We start from the raw sequence: 14,273 nt of genomic DNA, 5'->3' as shown, positions 1-14,273 counted from the left end.
TGATCCTTGCTTTTTGGGGAAAAAAAAAAAAAATACCCAAGCCAACTACAACTAAATAGAGTATGAAACAGCGTGAACAACGCTCAGTCAAGCCGCTGCTAAGCCATATAGCTTCAAAAAACCAAAAAGTAGACCAGATTAGAAGTTTTTCTACCTTAGACTGTCCATTTCTTTCAGAGACTCCTCTCTGGATGCAAGACTTTTCTTAATCTGTACATCTTGCACCTAGGAGCAAAGCAACAAATATCATTGTCAACAGGAACTTGTGGACTTTGACACATAAGGATATCTACATAGAATGTCATAGACTATGAAAAAAAACTCAGTGTTGCAAGTAACACAACTGCAACAGCCACATCTTCAGGTTGCATATCTGAGATGGTTTCCAGAAATTTCTTCTACAAAGAAGTTTCACTCACTATTAAATACATTTTATATGGCACTATTATACCCCTTTCATTTTCAAGCCAGAAGCAGTCACCTACTCTGGGGTAAAGTAGGAACCTGGATAAACATAAGTCCTTTCTACTACAGTTGAGAAGCATAATGACTACCCATCTCAGCTGACTCTTGAGACTATACCTGGTAAAGTTCTCAGTATTCAGTAGCCATTTCATAGCTTATTTTTACTGAATTCAGAAGAGAAAATGCATACTTAAGTGCATTATGGAATTTCCTAAAGTACTTGCAATTTGGCTGGTTGTGGCAAGGAAGAACTGTTCTCAAATGGCAGATCAAAAATGGTGGCGCTCTGCCTCATTTTAAGTACAGCATAGACTGTAACTGTAATTTTTTTTTTCTTAGTATCTTCTACTTTTTTTTTTTAATGAAGACAAGCATTCAACTACATATTGTTTTGCATATCTTAGGAGGTCTCAAATTAAGATAAAGAGCTAGAAGTTGGGGAATCCAGCCACTGATATTGCAAGGCAGAAGAGAGTGATTCAATCTGAAGACAATACCCAAATTTTCATTTTTCATGTAAAATCACAGGACCACTGACCAGTTAATTTTATCCATATGGTCATGTTAGGACAGGGATAACTATCCTATTCTTCGCTGGCCTCATGTATATGTGTATATAGTACGCACATGTCAACTCCCAGCAGAACCCATGAATTATCCCCTCTGTTAACCCGAAGGAAAACCTAGGCAGATGAGAGATGATTATTTTCCATGCTCCCCCTGCTAAAGCACTGTAGTTCTCAAACTGGCCTACAGCAGGGCTCACCTCAGGAAAAGGTCTGTAATTTGAAACCGGTCTGTTGCTCTTGTCACTGAGAGATCAATCTCCTGCCGAGGTCAATGGAGTGTTACAAGACTGAATTTTACACTGGACTAGGAATGGCACCAATCCAGCACATCATACAAGTTTCTCAAGTTCTCTTTAAAACGCTTGCTATTTTTAAATTACTGCTACAGATATGAAAGTGCTTAAAAATAAACCAAGTTACTTTCAAAGTGACTAGCTTCATCTCCAGTTCTGCACTTCATGTGACAAAACAGTGAAACTGTCATGCCACTTAGGAAAGAAAACAATGATTTGTTTAACGTGCCCTTTAAAACTGGCAAATACTTAATTTGAAGCCGTGTCGTATCAAAGCAATTCTGCAAATCTGAGATCCAGAATTGAACTGGCTTTTAATTACAAGAAAAACAAATGTTTTAAATGTAGCAGTAATCCCAAAGATACAGTTCCACATCAGTTCATCCCAGTCACTCCGGTGATTATGACAATACTCACTTTCAAAACCATCTGGCAATTCCCCAACACCTCAATGATCGCTGTGCTCTCCAGAGAGATGCCACTGCTTTTGTAAATACTGCCCTGCAGGAATGTGTTGGTGACTGCTGAATACCTGTAGCTGTATCTAGCTCTTTTGGGGAAGTACGATGCACTGTGTCCTAGGAAACAAACGAAAAAAATGGTTTTTTTAGTCTATTAGGCTTCTCCCTCCCCTTAATTTTTTTCCTACTTTTTAATCTTTTGGCCACTGAAATCAGCTAAACAAGGGGTTGGATATTCAGAATGTTCCCTTCCCACTTGGACTTAAAATTGAAAGAACTGGGTTTCTGAAAGCACCCTGCATACTAGCGATAGCTCCTGCATGGAAGGTGAAAAGAATTCCTCTCTCTCCCCTATGCACATAACCTCACAATTTCCATCGAAGCAGGAATCTAATTTCCAAGAGCAGAAAAGGAAAGCAATGCATTTACGGCATGATGCTTTGTTGACACCTTTCAGAGCACAGCAAAGCAGGACCTTTGCAACAGCAAGATGAAAAAGATCTGCTGATGCATTCAGTGCTTTTCATGCCCATGCTGTGAGCTACACATATGCAAACTAAATGATGTGTTTTTTAAGTAAAGAACTTTAGTTCTGAAAGCGTGCCCAAAAAGATCCAGGCTGAGGAAAGCAAGCATGGGAAGACAAGGATTATTTGTATTTGTATAAACACATTGTAATGACCTGGCAAGTGTCCATGGGTGGCACTGTCTTATAGTGAACATAATGTCAGACACCCTTATGTGTGCTACATGGTCTTTGTATTCCTCTAATCAAATGAGATTCTCTTCTAGACCAGGTGATAAGAATTAACCCTGAAAGAATGAGAAGATCAGTCATAATACCTTCAATGCCATACATTTTGGTGGCTGTGGTGTGTGAGATTGTAACAAATACGGTGTCCCTAAAAGATAAGACATCATGGTACCACCTTAACTGGGACCACTGAAGTGCAGAAGAGGGAAAATTCAAAGAAAAGACTCGCCCTTCCCTCAGATGAAGACGACAACACCTAGGAAAAATGACCACTGCAGCTCCCATAATACAGAGCTGCTTTTTCTCTGCCTCACAGTGGCATTGCAACACTTGAGCACTTTCAACGACAAAGCCACAAAGAGATGAAGTAATGCTGAACAAATGAAGGGCCTCGCCTCTGAGCCGCACTGTCCGAGTAGGTAGCTAAAAGGCCAGGGCAAGATCTCCTTTGGAGCAGAAAATCCATGTGCTCCCCTTGCTGTTACACTGAAAAGCACTTTTGCACATTCAAGTACCTGCTGGCAATGTAAATGAAAAGTGTAAGTTACAAACTACACCTTAAGCCATTCAACCAAACCTTTCCAGGCCAGTTCAATACCCTGTCTTCCCGTTCATTCCTCCTTTACAGAGTATAAATTTTGTGCCTGCTTACTGAAGGAGAAGTCTTTCTTCATGCCTGTTTCAGTATGAAAGGAGCGAACACTGGGTACTGGGAAAAAAGACACTCATACATGGCTGGGTTTTGTCCTGCACTGGTTTAGCAGTTTGCTTAACTCTAATGTCTATGAGTTTTCTGAGTTCACAGAATGTGAACTTTAGGCAGGTCTGGGCCTGGTAAAGCTTAGTGGAACTTCTCCACTACTTCCATGAATGCCTATCACTCAGACATAAGTATCATTCTTCTAAGAACACAACCTCCCTGCTGAAGAGAAGGAAGTTTTCAAATTCTTCCTTCCTTATCACATACAAGGCCTGAATACAGTCTTGTTTTACTCACCTACACACTCTGCAAAACAGGAAGCTCCGTAACTTAAATGCTCCAAGGATCCTGCAATGACAGGTAAGATAATAGAAAAGCACTCAAAATATATGTGCAGCTCAGGACAGATCTGCTGCTTTTCAATTACAATGAAATAACTGAAACCAAAGCATAGCACTCAAAAAAAAAAAAAAAATCCATGAGTTTTGCTACCAAGTATACAGGGACAAGACTTGTCTCTTGCCCCTTTCCACACACCTATACCACACAAGCACATACATAAAGGAATGACATGCCTTAGTGTATTTATTGAGGTAGGTGTGGAAATGCAACAATACCAAGCAAATCAAAAAAGAGATTCTTAATCCAAGAAAGAAATACACATTTTATACACCACACTTCTTCACATCCATAGGCTTTTAACGTTACTGCAGTTAGGGAAAATTTCTACTTAGCTAAGATTTTTATCGCACATGGCCATTCAAGAAATCATAAGCATCATTTAAAGCAGAACAAGAGCAAACTTTACTGCCCCCCAAAAATTTTCCAGCACCAGCACAGTAAGGAACACTTAAACATCACAACTCAAGGGTGGCAGTTGGTTGAGACATCCTTTAACACTGTAGAGTCTGTTCTCCGATATGACTTTCATTCAGACTTTGACTTGGAGGGCAGTGAATTCAAGGGGATGCAGAACGCACATACACCACACAGATGGAATTGCTTCAGATTCTCATTGGCATGAACAGGGGAAACAGTTGGGGCTGCTATGTACAGAGCCTCCATTCCTTCTCTTCACTCTGTGCACACATCTCTGCACAGTAAACTAGTAAGACTCTCATTCTAATGCTCTGACGCTGAATGATCTTAAACAAGCCTGGCAGAATTACACTCATTGGTTACTGCAAGCACTGCTAGACAACATAAAAGTCCATGATGAACTGGAAGAAAAATTCTGTTTTCACAGACAAGATAAGCAACAGGGAAATTTTTAGGGTATCTATTTCCTGTGCATCACTGTGTTGCCTCTACAAGCATGATGACTGGGCACTCAAAGGGCTAGACTGATATAAATCCTGCTTCAGCACATGAAACAAAATCATTGCAGATTGCTTTCACCCCTGGCAAATACACAGGTACTATGTTGACTGGCCTACTGGTCCCAATCTCTTGAGAACTTCTGTGATAAACTTGAGCTGAATTAGAGGAATTTTGAGAGAGGAGCCCCATGATGGACGCATGTGAGGTGCATGTTCCAGGACCTGATCCTGCACTGCTAACACTCCCTGGCACTCAAATCAGCAAGTTACTCCAAGTCCTAGATATTGATAGGAACATGCATATGGCAATATTAGTCACATCCCAGCTGCTCATATGCACTGCAGCGATATACAAGGAACAACCAAAATCAAATATGTGATCCTGCTGCACTTCAATACATGGCACTTGTACGTACCATCGTGAAAGAAAATGCTACTTTATTAATAAATCATGTATTACATGATTTAATTAGTATTAAAAGCATTCAGCCTTAACTTGCCGTTATTGATAAATCTTTCTTAAAAATAACTCCCACAAGAAGTTCAATAGTAAGTGTAATTGCCCCCAACCTCTATGCTATACTATATGTTAATGAACATCCCTGTTAAGTGGTAACTAACATCCCTGTGTTGCTCAGCTTTGCCTCCCACTGGAGACAGAAGTTAAAAGAGCCTCTTATTTATTCTGGTTCTGTGCTTTTGGATGTTTTATATATGCTATATGCCTGAAGGAAATGCTCTTGTCAAACTACAACATTTAAAAATCCACATTTATATTATTTATTGGAACCGTATTTTCCCTTCTCTTAATCCCTTTTTTTTTGAAATGTCAAAATTACTGGCAGGAGGAAAGAAGGGAATTCACAGGTTTTGGAACAAAAACAAGAAAGTGTTTGTTTCTTCAGCACCCACTCAAGCTTATATACATTTTTATTCCCAAGTTAAAATTTAAGTTTCTGGAGAGTAGAAGTACGTTTTTCTTGAAAAGGTCGTATACCACATTTATATTTTCCTCCCAGCAAATGCTCCTTTTTATTTTGCAGAATTAATTCTCTGTATGGAAATTCAGATTTTACCTTTAAAACGTATGAATAACACGTTATTTTCAAGCAAACTTGGTCTAGTGCTACAGATACCTGCAAACTAAAAAACTGTCTAGCATAGAGAGACCAGGTCATGTAACATATAAGAATTATCACTCGACTATTAATTTTTATAAATATACCTATCTATACATAAAACATATGCATTAACTTTAACATTCCAAACACACCGCATTTGGAGAGAAAGAAATACACTTCTCAGTTTCCTTGGGGGGGGGGGGGAATCATCCCTAAGTATCTAGTGGATCAAGTAAGAAAAGGGCTATCTAGCTCACCCTTTTCTTGTGAACAGTAGGAAAAGGTAGTGTTAAGTTAATGGCTTTTAACGAAGAAATCAGTACAACTTATTCAACAACCTTGAAATAAATATGGTAAGACAAACTCAGAAAATTCATCTCCGTTATGTAGCATCAGATTTTTAAGATGTTGAGCACACCTCTCCAGGACCAGATTTAAGAGCTCTCTCAGCTCCCGTGTGGATACCTGAACGCTGTGCTCAGAATTTTTAAACGTGCTTATCGCAGACAGATAGTGTGATAGGCTGAGCACCCTGGACAATTAGGCACTTTGTTAACTTTGTTAAGGTGCCTAAATTTAGAGTTTCTGGTCTTTGCGTTGTTCTTTTTAAATTTTCTTCCATAATTTATTTTGGTTCTAGAAACAGTACGCACTTATCTCTTTTCAGTTGACAAGAGTAACAAAGGACCACATCATTGACATTTCATCATCTATTCACACTTTTCAGAATCCTTCATCTGCCAAATACCAAAGTGAGCACAATTTTAGAACATGACACTAACATGTTATTTTCAGGTGAGATAATGAATTGACTGGCACAATCTCACTGTTTCTGTTGCTTTCCCTAGTAATGCTGAAGGAAGATGCACTATTTAACTGCATTATCTATGTAGGGTGCCCTCCCACCTGCCCAGTAACACTCAGAGAGCTCAGTAAAGCGAATTGCTACAGTACACTGAAAATCAAGACAAAGCTGCTACAAGAATTACTGCAAACCTACAACTTGTAACATAATTTACAGCATCTCAGAAGTTTTGCTAGCGAGATCATTCCTTAGCAGAAGTATTTTGCATCAAGATCAATCTTAGCAGAGGAAAAAGTTTCTTCTACTTACTCCCTGAAGCTCCTGCCACAACAGCACAGAGTAAAATGATGGCGTGCAGCCCCATGGCCATTGAAATCACCACCTCAGCCCAGAAGTTAACAAAACCACATCAGTTCTCCTCTCAAAGGCACCTCTGAGCAAGGCAGTGAAAGAAAATTTCCTTCACAAAGCAGGAGTTCACTATTTCAACTCCTCTCTTCCAGCCAGAGGAGGGGCTCTGGCAGGGCAGCCTGCAGAGGGGAGGGTGCACGTGTGTAGTAAGGCGGAGAGATAGACAAACACAAATATTTATCCAATCTCTAACAGCATTTCAGGCGGGGGGGGGGGCGGAACAGAGAGAAGTTAACCTATTAGAAATTCCACAAAACTGCAAGGAAAAGAAATTAAGTATACAGCATCACAACAGAGCAAATGCTCAGAACAATCCCACGCAGTAAGTTTAAAATAAATAAATCAATTAATTAAAAAAAATCACCCTAGCAATCGTTCCCTGATGATTAATCAATCAAAAAGTGCACAGGATGAAAGCAAAAGCTTTGAGGCTGAAGGCAAGGTGTTTCCGTTGGGAGCAAGCAAGTTCATGGGAGGCAGTTCATCCCTGCAACCAAAGTCCCAAACCTAAAATGGATGAAATTATGCATAAATAATACACAAAACCAGTAAACTACAGTCCTTCTGGTAGCAATCAGGTTTTTACAACACGTCCAACATAGGTCTTCCAGAGTTCACTGAACGTGTGATAAAGACCTTCCATTCCCGCCTGAGGGAGATTCACCATCTACCTCCTGTTCTACTGACTCATTCTTCTAGAATTGGGGTTCTCCTCATACGCCTTCCCTGGCAGCCTATGGCCATATTTACTCTTCACACGTAACACACCACAGAGGCACTGTCAAAACTCAGTTACGCTTGCACGCCAAGACCTTCTGAAGGAAGCTGCTGTGGACAGGCAAAGATTTATTTTCTCCTGCTGCCATGTCTTGACCTGCTGTAAGCCTCTCTGGTTTACCCTGAGCTACTGTTTACTTTAAACCAGATTCACAAGTAGAAATCATAGATAACAATCCCAGTCACCAGTACTACTCTCCCCCACCAAAAGCTTGTGTTGTCACAGCTTCTTGCCTGAACTTACTTTCTCCATCGGGTAACATTTGCTCAGTTCAAAATGCTTACGAATTTTACTTAAAGGGAAAGCAACTTCTCACAGGTGCTTTGCATAGATCAACGATCAAAGAAGATGAGAGAGAGCAAGTCAAGGCTAAAGAGCTAATAAAATATTCCATGACAAAAGCTGGACCCCTCTATCAAAATCCCAGATCTACCAAATACCAAACTCAGGGACAGCTCAGGTCCGAAACTGAATTTAAAAAAAAAAAAAAAAAAACAAAAAACTTACAGATTTCATGCAGCGGCTCAGATTTCCTATGATCAACTCAAAGGGGTAACTGATAATGCCTTCTTCCATCTCCACTGCGATTTTTCAGAATATTCTAATTTTGAAACTGCTTCAGAGATTTCATTGTGGAAATCTTGCAACTTGCTGGGTTTGCCATTTTTACTCTGCTGAGTTGCCCAGTCTTGTATTCGTTCTAATTTTTCATTTTAAGATTACAGCTCATCTGTACGGGCATAGTACATGCTCCATACATTATCCTGCAGTCATTCAGCTCTTGAGCTACTATCAGCAATATGGATAGAAGCAGGTAAGTTAATAGCTGGGCATGAACATAAAAACATGATTAATTTACCGGAAAATTGCTATATTGTGACAATTCTTTTCTTGAATCACTACTATTGCCTGTTCTCCACAGTAGTCTGACTTCTAACTGTTTATATAGTAAGATTTTTCAACATATTTCACATAGCTATTGCAAAATAACTTAAAAGCATAAAACTTACACTGAAGTCAGTGGGAATATCAAAATTGGAATTAGAGGGAATTTCTGCCCTATCATGACTCTCCTAAGAACCGCATAGCTGAATAGCAACAAGTTACAAGTAGCATTTGTGTGCTGAGCATTTGTAGCTCTACCCTCGTATTAATGAATTTGATGCTTTATAGTAAGTTTTCTACTTAGTTTATGTTAACCTCATGTATGGCACCAATAGCCAGAGTCAGCAGAGTACATAAACAGGTGCCTTATTTTAAGCATAAGTACATCCCAAAGATTAAGCGTGTGCTCAAATCTAAACGCTTTCTTGGAACAAGGCTGTTTTATTAGTCATTTCATCCCCTGCTCAAACACCAGAAGCTCTTTCAGAAACCTTTTTGTCTCTAAATAGCTAGACTTTCCTTAGAGCACTGTGGGCAGGTTTCTCATTTAAAAAAAAAAAAAAAAAACCCAACCATATTTTCTCTTTCAGTTACATTTTTAATTTTCACCCAGAATAATTCATGCAGGTCACAGGCAACTCCTTTCTCACAAGGAAGCAGCTTTAGGAAAGAGGGTGGCCAGGAAAGGTTGTATGAACCATGCTGAGAGTCTGTGCCCAAAATCCCTGAAACAAAGCAGGGTCTAACCAGATGGACCAAAAATGTCAGACCTGTTCACAAGACCGCAGCACACTAGATTCTGGGATGCCTAAGAACTGCTGCGCATGTGCAGACCAACAACACTGCATGTATGTCTTATCATGTGGCAAGAGAGCATCTTTCTAAGAGGTCACACAACAGGCATCACACTAAGAAAACCAGACTCTTCTGATGAGCTTTTTGATAAGGTGCCACAGTATTTAGTAACAGACATGTTTTATAGCTTTAAGACAAATACTTAGCTACAGATACTAACATTTCAATCACAATTTCTAGAGTAACAACACTTTCATGCAAAAATAGCTGGTGTGTCATAGAAGGGTTCTCTTTAAGGATTAGCAAACAAACTTTCCCAAAAGATTCAAGAGGGAGCAACAGTTTTCATTTGTAAACACTGGACATTAATGCAGTTATATATATACTTAATTTTAAGCACAAGCAATCTTGTTAAATGTAAAGGATCAAATAAATGCAGACACATAACACATGCTTGAGTGGAGTTAGGAGAAATTCAAATGCCTGCAAGAACAGAGCAGCAGCTATTCAGAAGTTTCCATCAGAAGTCACCAGTGATCCCAGTGTCTGAGAACTGGACAGGTCCAGCTTCAGACATCAGCATGAATAGAGTGCAGCTGAGTCTCTCCCTTTCTGATACCAAACTGAGGATCAACAGCCAGTAATAACACTGTGAGCCACAGACTGAATATTGACATAGAAGATCCGTGCAAAATAACAGATACAGTGAATTTCTATGTAAAAACATTAATTACAGAATGGGTTACATGTCAACATATTAAGACACTCACAGGTCAGGCTCACATTCAAACTCAGATTCAGGCTGTGATCCCGAGGTATGTTATATATGGAAAGGACTGCTGGAACACAGAAGTTCGAGGATTTGGGCTTTGGCCTGGAGAAAGAAAATAGAATTCAATGTTACCTGGTAACTGCACCTAATTTTCTATTTTGTTCAAATTGTCTTGCTCTGCTTTTTCAGTTACAGCTGTAAATCACACTTTCCAAAGTAATCAAGTTTGCATTTTAATTTCAAGTTTTAGCTTTGCGGCTTCCCATTTCTTAGGGAAGAAACTATATTAATAAAAAGGAAGAAAAATATCTTATTGTAGGTGTATGAGCACACTCAAGAGCTTGCTTGAATCTTGACAATTTCATATACCAAAGAACAAACAAATTCACAAACAAAACTCCAGGGCTTTTTTATCAAAAGTATTTCAAATAGCTTTTTTCAGTATATCACAAATTTTGGGCCCTTTGTATTGAAACTTCTAAGTTAGGAATTAAATGCCCGATTTGCAGTAGCCTCTTAAATGCATGATGAAGCCAAATCTTTCAGATAAAACACAGTGTAACATTTAGTATCCTGTGTACTTGACTAACTTCACTCATCTGAGTGGGCTGGTAAGTGCAGGATGCAGTCCAAGACTGAAAAACAAGCTTAGCATCTTTTAAGTGTTTTTCTCCTACCTCCCCCAAAATGAGATTTTTCTAAAAAATCAAAACACCACCCCCAAAACAGGCAGACAAAGAACCTCCCAAAGAAAAATTTCCACCATGGTGCTGTCCTAGATAATCTTAAAATATTGAAGAAAATCAGGCACATGTGCTGCAAACACACTAGTTTAATGCACACAGCAGATCGACACTGGCAGTAAGTCTGAGAAAAGTATTCATCCATTTTAACAGATACTGTACTCAAGTTTGCAAAATGAATTTAATCAAAAATACCATCTAGCACACAACCGCGTAAGGATGTCCATGGACACCTGAAAACTCTACACTAGTATTGCCAAGAAAATCTGAGCTTTAACAAACTGGTAAAGTCTGTTCTGTAACAGCCCCACAAGTTCTTTTAAATTAATATTATTATAAAACTCACGTTTAACAGTAATAGCCAAAAACAGCAGGAAAGCGCCCCTGGCCATGACTCCAAACTCGCACCTCTAAACGCAAACACCTGCACGCCCGTCGTCTTTCTGTGATGGCGGCAGGGGCCACTGCAGCTCCCGCAGAGCCCGACCACCGCAGGGGGCCGAGGAGCTCCCGCTCCCACCTACCTGTTCTTACAACTATTCGGTGTCTTGACAGATTTTACTAGTGCTGGACCCTATAATGAGACCTGAAGAGAAACCCGCCGCACCCTACCGCCGCCGGAGCAGGCACGCGAGTCGGCGGGGTGCGGGCCGTGGCCGGGGGAAGCCCTCACAGAACCGAACGCTTCCCAGGGCACAACTTCGGGGAAAGCGTTCCAAATACATTATTTCTCTGGGAAAAAAATCCCCAAACCCGAGAAGCGCTTTGAGACATGTACATTTTCCAGGCCGTTTACTAAGAGAAAACTAAGCAATGAAGGGGCCAACCACCTTCTCCAGGGCTGTGGCAGCGCGCGGCGGCGGTCGCTGCACACCACACGGACCCCCCAACAGACCGACCCCAAACGCGCCCCTCACCCGGCGCCGGCCACTGCCCCCGGGCGCAGAGGGGAAGCCGAGAAACCCGCCGCACGGCGGGGGCGAGAAAGCGCCGTGGCGAGGAGGAGGAGGAGAAGGAGGAGGAGGAGGGGAAGACCGAGCGGCGGCTGAGGCGGCAGCAGCACCCCGCCCGCCCCGCCGCCCTCGCGCGCGGGGGCGCCCCCTGGCGCCGCCCCCGAGCAGCAGCGTGGGCCGGACGGGCGGGGGTGCGGCCACCGCGGAACCGAGTGCCGAAAAGCGCCAAAAAGGGCGAACAACGGCTTTGCGGAAATACAGGGCGATCTCGCCCACTACCGCGCGTCAAGGGTTGGTTTAGGTTCTTCACCATTCTCCACACATACACACACACAACACACACAACACAACAACACAAAAAAAAAAAAAAAAAAACACAAAAAAAACACACCCACACCCACACACCCACCCACACCACCCACCCACCCCACACCACCCACCCCCCCAGAGTGAAAAATTCTTCAACGCTATTTTGTTAAGAACTAGAGCCTCTTGTGAAGCATGAGCCTAGGGTAACTTTTGTACAACTAGTTGCCAAGACACAGACCAAGCTGGGCAGGCTTTGCTTTCCTTCCTCCCTCCAACGCTACCCAGGGCAGCATGCCAGGAGAAAGTGCTTCAGAGGCTTTGTGGAGCAAGAAATGGAAACTACTGTGGATTTGTCTTTTTTTTTTTTTTTTGGTGAAAGTGCTGTTGTCACATTCAAATGCACCATGGCTTTAGATCCTAGAGCAGTGTCTGTCATACACCCCGTTAATGCAATAATCCTCTGGAGCTCGTTGAAGCTGGGGGGTGGGGGTGGTGTTACAAAGACCAAGCAAAACAGCCAACCACAAAAGGACTTTCAAAAAGCCTCTTACTCACTCTTGGTTTATTCTAGACTTGAGCATGACTACTTTTAGCATCTCCAAACGACACAGCCGCCTGTTCAAACAGACACTAGATTTTCAGATTCTTAAACAAAAATATTCGTAACAAAAATCAATTGTAAGTGGTAATAAGAAGCACTTCCTCTGAAATCACCAGGTTTCACCATGCGCCTTTTGGTGTCCTTGTTTGAAAAAGTACTAAGACACTCATCAGAGAATTTATTTCTATACTGGATTCACATCCAGCACATCATACATGAGGGTATTCACCTCACAAAAACACATCAGAAGTAATTCTAAACATAATGAATTGTTATCATGTTGCAGGATCTTATAAAGAAAACAGGAACACAAAGGTTAAAATACAATTCACTTGAACTATAAACACTTCACACTTTTGTCACAGTACTTGCACTTCTTATATTCCTAGGATGACAATGTATACTGCATTACTCACCTTTTGCTGCTCAGTTATGAAGAATAATTAACTGGGTTTGAGTACACAAATCACAACTCATTTCTTCAAAAAAGAACTTGTTGTTAGACTGCCAGAAGTGCTTTCACAAACACTACAATAAATAGCTTTTTGAAACCACTCTACTCTTGCTTAACAACTCCCTCTTGTAAGGCTATCAGCTGCTTTTTACTTGTTTTAACAGCTTTTATTTTAGGTCCTCTTTGCATGACAAAACAAATTTTATTTCCTTCTGGCTCAAGCCTCATCAGAATTAACTAAGTTTGAACATTGTGCAAGTTCTCTCAATTAAAAATAGAAGTCTAATGGAAATAACACTGTCAAAGTGTAACAGAAAGCAGTACCATCCTGGAAAGCTAATGAAGGTGGGGGTAGCGGAAGGCTTCACCCAAATTTGTCATGCAAAGCTGGAGGATTTCAGACGGCCTACGCCCTTTCCTTACTTATTTGTGGAAATAGCATCAGCACATAAAGTCAGCATGCCACTTCTGTATCTGTCAACAGAGGAAAAACTATTTGTTCACAACTCAACTGGCTTATTAACAAATTAACCAAAAAGTTGCTTAATAAAAATAATAAATATCAATGCATTAGAACAAAATTTTTTGAAGTATTAATCTTGCCTTCCTGTATTTTCTGCACCGAGAGAGTGAGCAGGAGTGCGCACAAGAGTGAGAAAAGGAAAAAAAAAAAAGGAGAAAAAAGGAAAAAAAAGGTGCTTCAGACATTAAAAAAAGCAGGGTATTCTCGCATGATTAACAGGGATTCTTTCCAACTGAACATAATGATATTTGATATCTATTTTCTTCCTACCGGTCACTGGTATGTAAAAGTGTAGCCGTATCTATCCGTGCTTGTTTAGTTGTATTGCACGTGAAAGTTTTACCCAAAGGAGTTTTAACTGAAAAAATATTTAAAGGCCCTGAGTTGCAGGAAAACAACACATTTTCAAATGTGGCTCTGTGTATAAACAGTTAGTCTGCAGGCCAGAGAATGTCATTTATCAGAGACTTGACCCAAGTAAGACTGCAAAATTTCACCCTGTAATTACATTTCTTGACTTAATTTTAACATTTCAGCCATTCATGTGTTTGGAAACATTCCA

At 40.7% G+C, this 14,273-nt stretch overlaps 1 protein-coding gene across 1 annotated transcript in view; it reads right to left on the bottom strand.

Moving 5' to 3' along the window:
- Positions 1-6,851, bottom strand: part of LOC127022570 (uncharacterized) — a 103,281-nt gene extending 96,430 nt beyond the window's left edge. Inside the window, exons 1-4 of the mRNA XM_050906199.1 lie at positions 6,797-6,851; positions 3,540-3,590; positions 1,745-1,905; positions 155-225 (exon numbers count right to left, since the gene is read on the bottom strand). Coding sequence (XP_050762156.1) covers positions 155-225; positions 1,745-1,905; positions 3,540-3,590; positions 6,797-6,851 — 338 coding nt within the window. The remainder of the gene's footprint in view (positions 1-154; positions 226-1,744; positions 1,906-3,539; positions 3,591-6,796) is intronic.
- Between the last annotated feature and the right edge of the window lie 7,422 nt (positions 6,852-14,273).

This window comes from Gymnogyps californianus, chromosome 15, assembly GCF_018139145.2.
Source record: "Gymnogyps californianus isolate 813 chromosome 15, ASM1813914v2, whole genome shotgun sequence".
NCBI classification, from domain to species: Eukaryota; Metazoa; Chordata; class Aves; order Accipitriformes; family Cathartidae; genus Gymnogyps; species Gymnogyps californianus.
Note: the sequence above shows the minus strand (reverse complement) of the source record. Positions and strands in the feature narration are given on the sequence as shown.